Genomic DNA, 12,336 nt, shown 5'->3' on the forward strand with positions numbered 1-12,336 from the left:
GGAGTTGCGTTCCGGCAACATATGTATGTCCACAGATTTTTCTACAAGAAGCAAATGTTTCTGAAGTACTTTGAACACCGTGAAAGTCCTATGAAAACACTTGTTTCAATTGCTATGCCTATTCTGCTTCAAAGAGGAGCCTTGCGAAATTCCTTTAGATGGACCCCAGTCCAATTTATGGGCAATGATCACTTACCTAGTCCTTTATGGCAAACTGGTGGTCCTCTCACAAGTGACAGAAATTCTGAGATATTTATTTTCCCGTCCCCTGTAACAGAATGAAAGGAAATGGGTCCTGCTTATGCAAAGGGATGCCTCTCCCCATTTAAACCCACATGCTTAAGGGCTCCTGTTTTCAAGCCTGGTGCAATGTGGAGAAGGCCCCTCTAAGCCACAGTTCCACTTTCCCCAGTGAGGTCCCACCAGTGTTGTCCAGTCCTGTTGATTTTCCAGACCAACAGGCTGAGGAGAGTTCTTCAGCAGCTGGTGTTGATGCAACTGATTTACAATTGTGAATTTGTTTACCTTTGGCTATCTGTATTTTGCAGGGCTGGGTGTCAGATTCTGGGACCATCTGCACTACATAGTAAAGGCAGTACCATTGCACTTAAAGCAGCCACAGGTTCCCCTAAAGAATTCTGGGAAGTGTTGTTTGTAAAGGGTTCTGAGAGCTGGAAATCGGAGGCACCTATTTTCATCACAGAGCTGTGAATTCCAACCCTCTTCCCAGAAAACTTTGGGAATGGTAGCTCTGCGAAGGGAATAGGGGACGCGGGTGGCGCTGTGGTCTAAACCACTGAGCCTAGGGCTTGCCGATCGGAAGGTCGGCGGTTCGAATCCCCGCAATGGGGTGAGCTCCTGTTGCTCTGTCCCTGCTCCTGCCAATCTAGCAGTTCGAAAGCACGTCAAAGTACAAGTAGATAAATAGGTACCGCTCTGGTGGGAAGGTAAACAGTGTTTCCGTGTGCTGCTCTGGTTCACCAGAAGCGGCTTAGTCATGCTGGCCACATGTCAGCGGAACAAACACCGGCTCCCTCGGCCAGTAAAGCGAGATGAGCGCCGCAACCCCAGAGTCGTCCGCGACTGGACTTAATGGTCAGGGGTCCCTTTACGTTTACCAACTCTCAGCATACTTAAGAAAACATACTTTTAATGCTGTGGCAGGCTAATAAGGGGAGGGGGGAGGGAAAACAAACTTCCCCAGGCAGGGAGTTTCAAAGTTTGAGTGCAATAATGGTTAAAAAAAAGGTCTCTTCCTTATTCCAAGCAAATGTGGATTTGGAATCAACAAGAGGGCCTCTGTAGTTGATCTTAAGATGCAGGCAGGCTCCTATGGGAGGAGATACTAGACCTTCATATATTTTTATGTTAAACTGCAGGATTTTTCTATTTTCTCTGAACCCTAAAAACTTTAGATTTTATTCAACCCGCCTTCCTCGCTCTCTTTCTTTTGCCGTCTCTGTCTCACTTTCCAGTTGCAGAAGAAAAATATTCCAGATGGAAATTTTGGCTCGGTGCTAAATACTACGGAGGGATGTAACTCTGTTACTTTCAAGAGGCGAGGCCAGGAAAGCCAGATGTTCCTCTCTGGACTGGGCATGAATCTGAGCTGGAAGAGAGTTTGAGGTCTTGTAAATTAACACTAATGAACTTCCAAAGTTCTTTTCTGACCCTGGATCAGGAGAACGTTTGCTGAGCTCAAGGACTACAGAGGCCTGGCTGAAATTTGCAGCCCACCAGCAAAACATTCAGTGCATTCACACAACCCACCCTGTCCTACTGCAGCACACACTGAAATTGGCGGATACTTACAGGTAACTCGGATGGATCCCACTGCATGTTGTATAACCTTGGGGCTCAGAGTGACCCCCAGGCAAGCCAAAATGGTCTCTAAGTCATCAATGGCCACCATGTCTTTCCTAATGTTTTTGAAAATGAACAGAGCATTCTTGAGAGCTGTAGAAAGTGCAGGGGAAAAGAAGAAATAAAAAGTCTATTAGTGTGCACAAGAGAACCACTTAATTCCAATATATTCCTGTGGGGGGATTATTCGGGCAAGCAGAATAATCCACCCCCAACTATATTTGCCCTAGTTCTCCCTGCCAAGGAGTAGTTTAGGAAATTTCACGCTTGGGCCCTATCTGCCATATTTTACCATACCAGTGAAGTTAAGGACACTGACTGGCCGAGCTGATGCGATGTTCACACTCATAACCGTGAACTTGTGTCTGCAAAGAACAGGGCAAAAGCCAGGTGTGGCTAAGCCTGGTGCTACAATTCCCAGCAATCCTTAATAGTGCAGAAGTCACCAGAATTCTTTGAGGAAAAGGATGAGCTTAAAGGTAGAGTGTGTACTCAGCCTAGGTCAGAAAATGAGAAACACATCCATGTTTTGCTCCATTTCTGTGGGATGTATCATCACTGAAGCAGTCAAATACAACATTTCCTGTTTCCTAGAGTGGACACCAGCATCTTAAAAAGCAGAGACATCACCTTGCCAACAAAGGTCCGTATAGTTAAAGCCATGGTTTTCCCAGTAGTGATGTATGGAAGTGAGAGCTGGACCATAAAGAAGGCTGATCGCTGAAGAATTGATGCTTTTGAATTATGGTGCTGGAGGAGACTCTTGAGAGTCCCATGGACTGCAAGAAGATCAAACGCATCCATTCTTAAGGAAATTAGCCCTGAGTGCTCACTGGAAGGACAGATCGTGAAGCTGAGGCTCCAATACTTTGGCCACCTCACGAGAAGAGAAGACTCCCTGGAAAAGACCCTGATGTTGGGAAAGATGGAGGGCACAAGGAGAAGGGGACGACAGAGGACGAGATGGTTGGACAGTGTTCTCGAAGCTACCAACATGAGTTTGACCAAACTGCGGGAGACAGTGGAAGACAGAAGTGCCTGGCGTGCTCTGGTCCATGGGGTCACGAAGAGTCGGACACGACTAAACGACTAAACAACAACAGAGTGGACACACAGGGTAATGTTGCCCCAGACAGGAAGGACTTCCTGTCATACCTGTTCTGAAGCATCCTCCCCCTGTGTGTGACCAGGTAGATGGGCATGATCCTAGCAGACCCTATAAAAGGGCTAGCCATGCAGCCATCTTCCTCTTTTGCCATCTTCCTCTCTTCTGGCTCTTAGCCAGCAGCACACGGCTCATCCTTACAGAGGATGGAAGCCACAAGGTAGAACGTCTGAGGCCTAGCTCAGACTTCTTTTCTCTACAAATGTAGCTGTAACCACAAGATAAAGCCTGCTTTCAGAATACTGCTGTGAACTGTGAAGTTTACTCTTATTTTTAAACAAGACTGTCGTGTTGTTATTGTTTTAAATAAAAGGGGAAACTTACCAGGAACAATCCAGGCTGGACAAGCCAGACTGGATTGCTTAATTTAAATGATTCTAACGAATCCATCAACTTGCTTGCCGCAATGTGCAAGGGAATGTCCTCTGCTGCTTGCTCACTAGCGTGAGTGAGGAGGGATAATATTTAATAATAATGATAACAATAAAATTTTATTTATATCCCGCCCTCCCCAGCCGAAGCCAGGCTCAAAGCGGCTAACAGTAAAAGTAATACAGTTTACATAAAATCACAATCAATTAATTGAAATACATCCTAAAATCAATTCATTCTAAAATCAATTCAGAATCAAATTAATGGCAACCATTGGGCTAGAGTTCTGTGAGGATTACCAAAGGAGGGGGTCAGGCTGTGCCCTGACCAAAGGCCTGGTGGAACAGCTCTGTCTTGCAGGCCCTGCGGAAAGATGTCAAGTCCCGCAGGGCCCTAGTTAATCAATATATCCTCTCCTACTTTCCTCAACATTCCCACAATTTCTCCTCCACGTACCCTCTCTTTCTGTGAAAGATGGGGTGGTCTTCAAAATGTCCAGGAAGTCAGCAAAATCCAGATTCCCATGCACTATTTTGAGAAAAAGAGGCAGGATAAATTGGTAAGAGATGTGGAGTACGCAGTACAAAATGTGCTCCGCAACTGAACCTCAGTCATGTGCCTCCAGATGTTGCCATTTATCTTCTAAAATCACATGAAATTTTTTTGATCCATTTCTCACAAAGTCATCAATGAAATTTTTAACATCAAATTGTAGACTCAAGGATTATTTTTTTTCCCCTGTAGGGAAGATTCATGTGTCAGTGCACAGATATTTGTGCTGATGGTCAGAAGTGAGTGGAACAGGTTGAAGAAAAATGTTTTGGATGCTACAAAATATATTTTGATGGTTGTGCAATTATTATTTAGTATTTCTAATAAAGCTAAAATGTGAAGCTGAAAAAATTGGATTAAAAAATCAATTTTTAGTTTGTTTGTGCAAAGGTGTAAATTATGTTTGGTTTAGCTGTTTTCAAATTGTTGTGCACATTCTCGGAGCAGTAAAAGGTTTCAGGGGTGCAGTGCATACGCAGATTTTGTTTCCTTTGGAAAGTCAATGGAGGCTTGGAAGAGTGTAGTAGTAGCAGCAGTAGTAATTTATTTATACCCCACCCAACTGGCTAGGTTTCCCCAGCCTCTCTGAGAGGCTCCCAACAGAATATTAAAAATACGATAAAACATCAAACATTAAAAACTTCCTAAGCAGGGCTGCCTTCAGATGTCTTCTAAAAGTCAGGTAACTGTTTATTTCCTTGACATCTGAAGGGAGGGTGTTCCACAGAGTGGGTGCCACTACAGAGAAGGGCCTCTGCTTGGTTCCCTGTAACCTCACTTCTCACAGTGAGGGAACCACCAGAAAGCCCTCGGAGCTGGACCTCAGTGTCTGGGTTGAACGATGGGGGTGGACATCCTCCTTCAGGTATACTGGGCTGAGGCCGTTTCGATTTTGTGTTCACTTACAAATAGACAGGTTGATCAGAAGTGGAGGAACAGTACTGAATGCTCTGTCAGATGTCTCAAAGTTCACTGCTCCTACAGGGCAGTCAACTAGCATCTGTAAGATGCTTCCAGAACCATCCCAGCTCTCTGTTTGTCTCTGCCCAGTCTACACACACCACTTAATGACATTATTCCCAGCCAAAGGAAGAGGAAAGGGGAGGGGAAGAAAGACACATGCCCATCTTCAAAATGGCTCCCATACTCCCCTGCCAGAACAGCCTTTGGCAATTTCTTTATCCAATAGGCAAGGTATTGAGAAGCAACCCTAACAACGGAGTGGTTCTGGGCCACTTTGCCAAGGCACCTAACAAATTCTGACCAGCCACACTTCAGGCAACTTAAAGATAAAGGTAAAGGGACCCCTGACCATTAGGTCCAGTCGCGGACGACTCTGGGGTTGCGGCGCTCATCTCGCTTTATTGGCCGAGGGAGCCGGCGTACAGCTTCCGGGTCATGTGGCCAGCATGACTAAGCTGCTTCTGGCAAACCAGAGCAGCACACAGAAATGCAGTTTACCTTCCCGCTGGAGCGGTACGACGACACAGCGATTCTTCAAACAGCTCTTGTTTATTCACAGGCCAGAACAGAACTGAACTGAAGGGTTCAGTCAGCCTGCTTATATAGAGCTCCAGTACAACGTAACTGTAACAATTTTCTAAAACTATCCAATCACAGAACGTCACTTTTGATCCCTTATTTGCATAACTATCTATAGTATCCCCCTGCTGGCCCAGGGTGAGAACTTCAGTACATAACAGTACCTATTTATCTACCGGTACTTGCACTTTGACATGTTTTCGAACTGCTAGGTTGGCAGGAGCAGGGACCGAGCAACGGGAGCTCACCCCGTCGCGGGGATTCGAACCGCCGACCTTCTGATCAGCTAGCCCTAGGGCTCTGTGGTTTAGACCACAGCGCCACCCATGTCCCTCAGGCAACTTACACCGGTATAAAACCCATTTGGAGGAATCTTCTAGTCAAGAATCCCCAAGTTGGAAGGCCCACCCCCCAAGAGGTCATTCAGCCCAACGCCCAATCCAGTAACAATACGTATCCCACAAATTCCAAACACCCACCTCCCCATTTGTTTCCAAGGAATGCAAAGTTACTGTTGCCGACAACCCACAGGCCTGGGAGTGAGAGCACGCACCATCCATCGGAATGAACTTGAGAGCTTGGTACATCTCGGATTTGGTTAACAGGATTCCCAGCGTGTGCAAACTAAGGAGGAGGTTGCTGATGTTAATCTTCCCCTTCTTGATGGCACCAAAAATGGAGCAGGCCCTGGAGAGTCCTGGAAAAAATAACAACACTGTGGATCTGGTTTTTCCCTTCACCACTGTCCTATCCCCACACCCTCTGGCCGGATCCAGAATGTCTTCAAATTCTGGATGCCATTTTTTTTTTGTTCTCTAGTGGAATTTGGCTGTTTTGGCAACATCATCAGTGAAAGGATGTGCATGCGCAGCGGCGACAACCCACGTTTACAAAGCCATAGGCAAAAGAAATTCAAGTGCCCCTTGCCCAGATTTTTTTGCTGACATTGCCATCAAGAGAGGCACAACACAACTCCTCCAATTCATGCATTACCTCTTGCTCCTGGAGCAAGACATGTGTCAAACAGCTCTCCCTCATCACAGAAGGTCGTGTAGAGATTGTACAAAACTTTGCTCCTCCTGCCAAGAGACATGCATGCAGCTCATCATTACAACGATTTGGGTCTCTCCCTCCCTCCCTTTTACAGTGATGAACTCAAATTTTTCGACGACAGAGGCCTCAACTAGCTGGTCAGTAATGGAATATTCCATTCTGCTGCTGCCGCCGAATCTTTCCATGCCAGTTTCTGCTGCCTCCCTAGAAGCAGTAGTTCTGGCATGGAGATTCTCGTGCCCGGTGTCAAAATGATGCCATGGCCGATGCTTCACGTTATGCAAGATGCAGGATTAAACAATCCCCAGCAAGTTATTCCCAGCAATCTGCACAACGTCAAGTCAATCTTTGCTGTTTCAATCGGGCATCGCAACAGAGGACGAAGAAATAAAACTGCAACCGTGACAAAATAAAATATGCACCTTTACCTACCATCCTACTGAGAAAGTAGAAAATTGGCTCAAACTTTGGAAGCTGACAAGGTGAGTCCCACTGCTGCCAATAGGGTCACCCTGCTGTAACGATGGGGAACCTTTTTCAGACCACACAGAACCACATTTTCATCAGAGTTGCCTTCTAATGAACATCCCCATAATGGGGGAGGCTAGAGGCAATTTTTACCTTTGTACAGTAGCCTAGTTTCTTTTCTTTTCTTCTTTTTAAAATAATTTTTATTAAATTTTCTGTTTTACATTTTACAATATTCATTTAAAGAACCTTAAAATATCAGTGACTTCCCTTCTTCTCTTTCCGTGGTTCATTTTGCATAAATCCCTGCATATTTTACATAAACGAAACCATTCAGTATTCCATTATTACATCCATCAAAACCTAATCACACTGTTGAATCTATCTTAATGCTGCCAAAGTTTTCAAGTGTACACAATTCCCGCCCCCCCATATAGTCAATAAACATTTCCCAATCTTCTTTAAACATATGTTCTTCTTATTCTCTTATTCTATATGTTAGGTCCGCAAGCTATGCATATTCTGTCAGTTTCAGTTGCCATTCTTCTTTAGTTGAGACCTCACTCGTTTTCCATTTTTGAGCTAACAAAACACAGGCCGCAGTAGTGGCATACATAAATAACCTTTTTGACACCTGGGAATTTGTGTCTGAATTATCCCAAAGAAAAAGGACTCTGGTTTTTTCAATTCATTATGAATTATTTCCCAATACTGTTTTACACTTTTACAGGTCCACCACATATGAAAGAACATTATTTTGTACATTCTGCAGTAATCTGCAGTAATCTATCCAGGTTACTAAGGCTGTGTTCACAACCCCTGCTGTGAAACATAGTAAATCATCAAACCATCAATTCTAGCACGCGATGGGTCACCTTTATGGTATAATTTGGGTTTTGAATGATTAGCATTATTAATGGTATTATATTTTGGCGTTGTTATAATGAGGCTTTCATTGGATTATTGTAATTGAAAACTAATAAAAATTATTTTTTTAAAAAGGAATTCTTAAGCCACTCCTAATTCGTCTCCAGTCAAGGTGTGAACACCTTTTTTAAGGCATCCCCTGCCCAATCAGTGCCCGTTGGTGTGTACCCAAACAGAAATGAATCTGACACTACTTAAGGCGCGCCGATGTGAACTGTTGAGACATAAGCACTGTGAAATGCACTGGAGAAAACAGCAACTTCACTGTGATCTAAGGCGGTAATGTGAACACGCTCCAAGAAGCACTTTGAGAATTCAGTAAACACATTCCACCCAAGCAAAAACACTGGGGGCAAGAGGGAGGAATTGAAGTAGGCCTGGTAGGAGGGTTTCGGTTAGGATTTCGGTTAGGAAGGACATGGCCTGGAGAGAATCCTGGAGAGAGGAGGAAAGTTAAAATGGAAAAGCAATGTTCTGCAGTGCCCATAATATGCAGACTGAAGTCAGATGTCTCTGGGACTCACTCTTAGAAATGCCAGAATTCAAGCTCTGTTGCTTTGAGCCAAAAAGGTCAGTCTTTTTTGCTTTAAGCCAAAAAGGTCAGACTTTTTTGCTTTACGCCAAAAAGGTCAGTCTTTTTTGCTTTAAGCCAAAAAGGTCAGTCTTTTTTGCTTTAAGCCAAAAAGGTCAGTCTTTTTTGCACTGCGTCCTGTTTCCAACAGTGATTATTAGCTAGATGCCCACAAGCCGAGCATGATTTTTCAGCTACCGGTATCCCTTATGCATTGTATCCCAGAAGAATTTGATATTCATACTGATCAGGGTGGATAAAAATCAATGATTTTTAAAAATATATATATCAGATTTTTAAAATTTAAATTGGATTTTTAAAATAAAATGCTTTTGGAGGAAAAATCTTTCTAAAGATAGTTTTCTAGTTAAGTTACAGTATAGTCCAAAGGCTATTCATCCGGAAATAAGGATTTAAGTTTTTAATGTATGCTAAAACTCAGTCTAAGTTTTTTTTTATTTTAAAAAAATTGTTTAACCACATCAGTTAACAAACATGGATCCATATGCTATAATGCTATTGTCTTAGTTACATAAATTGTTTAAATTGTTATTAAGGAAATGATTATTTTTCTCCTTCCAATAAAGTACAGCAGAAAAGTTGTCCAGATATAAACAGTTAACTTATTAAACCTCACAATAATTTCATAATTATCTGTCTATGTATGTCTAATAGTATAACCAAATAAGTAATTTTTGATGTAACTGTAAAAAAAACTACTCTGAAAATTTATTATTCCAAAAATGAAATCTTAATCTGGTTGTATATATTAAGATTATACCAGCAAGAATGAATCTCTCTGTAACAAAAAAAGAAAAAAGATTTGAATCAAGTCTAACTGACTAGTGATTTAAATCCTGATTTAAATGAAATCCACCCTGGTACTGCTATTCAATACTTATTCTGAATGTGGAAGTTCCTTCACAGCTAATAGCGGCTGACAAAGCCACTGGTGAATTAATTTGTTAAACGCCTGTCTGTCATATTGTGTCAGATAGAATCATAGAATTGGAAGGGACAACAAAGGTAATTTGGTCCAACACCTGTGCAGTTCATATTCCAACCTGCCCAGATACCTTAAACTGGATGAAGTGGTCCTTGGTGGCTGAGTTTTGCTGAATATCTTGCTCTCTTTCACCTCCTTCCTGCCAGCCTTTTGCATCCTCTCGGCTGAGGAGGAGACCTGGTATAGGAGAACAGCAATATGGACTTAGCTTTAAAGACTGGCAGGCCTAAAAGACTCAGCTGCTGACCTTCTCAGTCCCTTAGGTCAGTGAAGGAAATTCAACTCCATCCCACTTTTCACCTGGGAGAAATTGGGGGGGGGGGGACGTAGAGGCAGGGCTGGAGTAACGTAGATGATGTGCTGGCACAACATCATGCTGGCATGTCTCCTTCACCTTTACCACCACCACCAGTACAACCCAGTTGGGGGAGAGACCAGAACAGAGTGGGACTCCAAACCTGAACGCCACACACCTTACATCTTTTGAACTTTGCACGCCGCTTTTTCAGAAAGAAGCCTTGGTAACACGGTCCTTTTGTAGGGTTCACGGGGCTGTGCCTGATCATCTGCCTGTGGGAAACGGGAAATGTGGAAGGAGGGAAATATAATAATAATAATAATAATAATAATAATAATAATAATAATAATAATAATTTATACCTTGCCCATCTGGCTGGGCTTCCCCAGCCACTCTGGGCAGCTTCCAATAAAATATTAAAATACCGTAATACATCAAACGTTAAAAGCTTCCCTAAACAGGGCTGCCTTCAGATGTCTTCTAAAACTCTGGTAGTTCTTTATCTCCTTGACATCTGGTGAAAGGGCATTCCCAGGGCGGGTGCCACTACCGAGAAGGCCCTCTGTCTGGTTCCCTGTAACTTGGCTTCTCGCAGTGAGGGAACCGCCAGAAGGCCCTCGGCGCTGGACCTCAGTGTCCGGGTAGAATGATAGGGGTGGAGACGCTCCTTCAGGTATACTGGACTGAGGCCGTTTAGGGCTTTAAAGTTCAGCACCAACACTCTGAATTGTGCTCTGAAATGTACTGGGAAATAAACCATGAGGGCGGGGTTTGCCTTTAGGCTGCCCCCTGAATTTCTCTTTCTCTCAAAGGCCACAGAGGGCTGGCCTCAGGGCTGACACAGATCAGGATTCCAACCAAGCATAAAACCAAGCTCAGAGAAGACTTTAAAAGTCTCCCAGTGCCATGTCGGGTTTGACAGAAGATCTCCCAGGCCTCAGAGACGGACTAGAGGACTTTGAGAGTGTTTTAAAAAGTGGAAACACATAGGCTGAAGGCTGAAGCTGCCTGCACGCTAACCCATTTGCAGTGCAAAAAATACAGCTTCTCTCAATCCAGGATTTCTCGGTGCAGCATTTGAAATCCCTCCCTTTGGTTAGGTTACCTATTCATTTTCCTCCCTGCACATGCTTCCAGGTGAATGAAGAAGGAAGTGCTGGTTTGCCATCTTGATATACCCCCACCAACCCACTGGGCAGGTGTCAATACGCACACACCCTTGCCAGGATCCCCTATGTTGTGACGTGGGGTTTGTGATTTCAGCTCTCTTGGCATAATACGCTGGAGACAGTTCTGTAGTAACGCTTCTTTATTACAGCAAACAAGACTGAGAACTGAGGAGGGGAGAGCTACATTTATAGGGACAGGGAACTAGCAAGAAAGGATACATTTTGGAGGGAACAATATCAGGCAATCACAGTCCTGCCTTTTGGAGGAAACCAATAAGACAGAGGATCCAAATACAGCAGCTTAAATGAACCAATAGTAGCTGTACCCTCTGGAACCAAAAGGCAGTTACTTTACCCTAATGCAAATACAGACAACAATAATACAGATATAAAATCCTTTGACTCAATACACAACACCCCTCCCCCCCTAGTGAGCACTGCAGACGTAATCTCTCAGGTACTGTGGGGGCCTACAACTTCTACTTGATCTCCTGACAACAGGTGTTGCCGGTTCTGGATTGGATGTTACCTGTGGTAGGGGGGGTGCTATAGGGGTTTCGTCAGGAACAGATGGAGTCCCAGACATCGCAGGGTCCCCTACCTGTACCTCGTCCTCCTGAGGACTAGCAGACCCTGGTTCATTTGCTGAAGCCCCTGTTGACTGCACCTCTGGGCCATTTTCACTCTGGTCTTGCAGCTCTGCGTCGTTAGCCAGGGATGAATTATCTGACCCCTCCCTGCTGAGCGCCCGGCGCCTCAGCTGATCTATATGTCTCTTCCAAACTTGCCCATTTTCCAAGGTCACATAGTAGGACACTGGTCCACTAGTCCGGGTGACCACACCAGCCACCCACCGCGGACCTCGTGAATAGTTCCTCACCCAGACCAGATCTTCAGGGGTGAGATACCTTGTTGTGTCAGCCTCAGCCTGGGGGGTTTCTCTTGAATTACGGTTTGGCATTTTATCGGGGTGGACATAATCCAGCACCGTTACCAGTCTTCTACCCAAGAGCAGCTCAGCTGGCGACTTGCCCGTCGCAGTACACGGCGTCGCATGCTGCAAAAATAACATTCGCGCGATGCGAGCTGACCAGTTACCCTCCATTAAGCGCGCAATGGATTCTTTGGCTGTTCTTACCATGCGCTCAGCCTGCCCATTGGAGGATGGGTGAAAGGGCGCGGATGTGACCCCTCTTATGAAGTTATCAGCCAAGAATGCCCTGAATTCTTGGGATACAAAAGCTGCCCCATTATCTGATACAATGGTCTCAGGTAACCCGTGGGTTGCAAACAGCTGCCTCAACACCTTGATTACGGCAGCTGATGCCATGCTAGGGACCATCGCCACTT

At 44.5% G+C, this 12,336-nt stretch overlaps 1 protein-coding gene across 5 annotated transcripts in view; it reads right to left on the reverse strand.

Moving 5' to 3' along the window:
* The window catches only part of LOC310747654 (uncharacterized protein), a 115,504-nt gene that overhangs the window by 92,820 nt on the left and 10,348 nt on the right, over nucleotides 1-12,336 (reverse strand). For 2 of the 5 annotated variants that reach the window (XM_083582304.1, XM_083582303.1), the window contains exons 5-11: nucleotides 9,993-10,089; nucleotides 9,590-9,696; nucleotides 6,488-6,573; nucleotides 6,048-6,191; nucleotides 3,857-3,928; nucleotides 1,813-1,956; nucleotides 197-268 (exon numbers count right to left, since the gene is read on the reverse strand). In XM_083582304.1, coding sequence (XP_083438430.1) covers nucleotides 197-268; nucleotides 1,813-1,956; nucleotides 3,857-3,928; nucleotides 6,048-6,191; nucleotides 6,488-6,573; nucleotides 9,590-9,696; nucleotides 9,993-10,089 — 722 coding nt within the window. Of the gene's footprint in view, nucleotides 1-196; nucleotides 269-1,812; nucleotides 1,957-3,856; nucleotides 3,929-4,858; nucleotides 5,005-5,973; nucleotides 6,192-6,487; nucleotides 6,574-9,589; nucleotides 9,697-9,992; nucleotides 10,090-12,336 lie in introns of those variants that run through there. The other 3 variants (XM_083582306.1, XM_083582305.1, XM_083582307.1) reach the window with 3 other exon arrangements.

This window comes from Podarcis filfolensis (assembly GCF_964270895.1).
Source record: "Podarcis filfolensis genome assembly, chromosome: 13".
In the NCBI taxonomy this organism is placed as follows: domain Eukaryota; kingdom Metazoa; phylum Chordata; class Lepidosauria; order Squamata; family Lacertidae; genus Podarcis; species Podarcis filfolensis.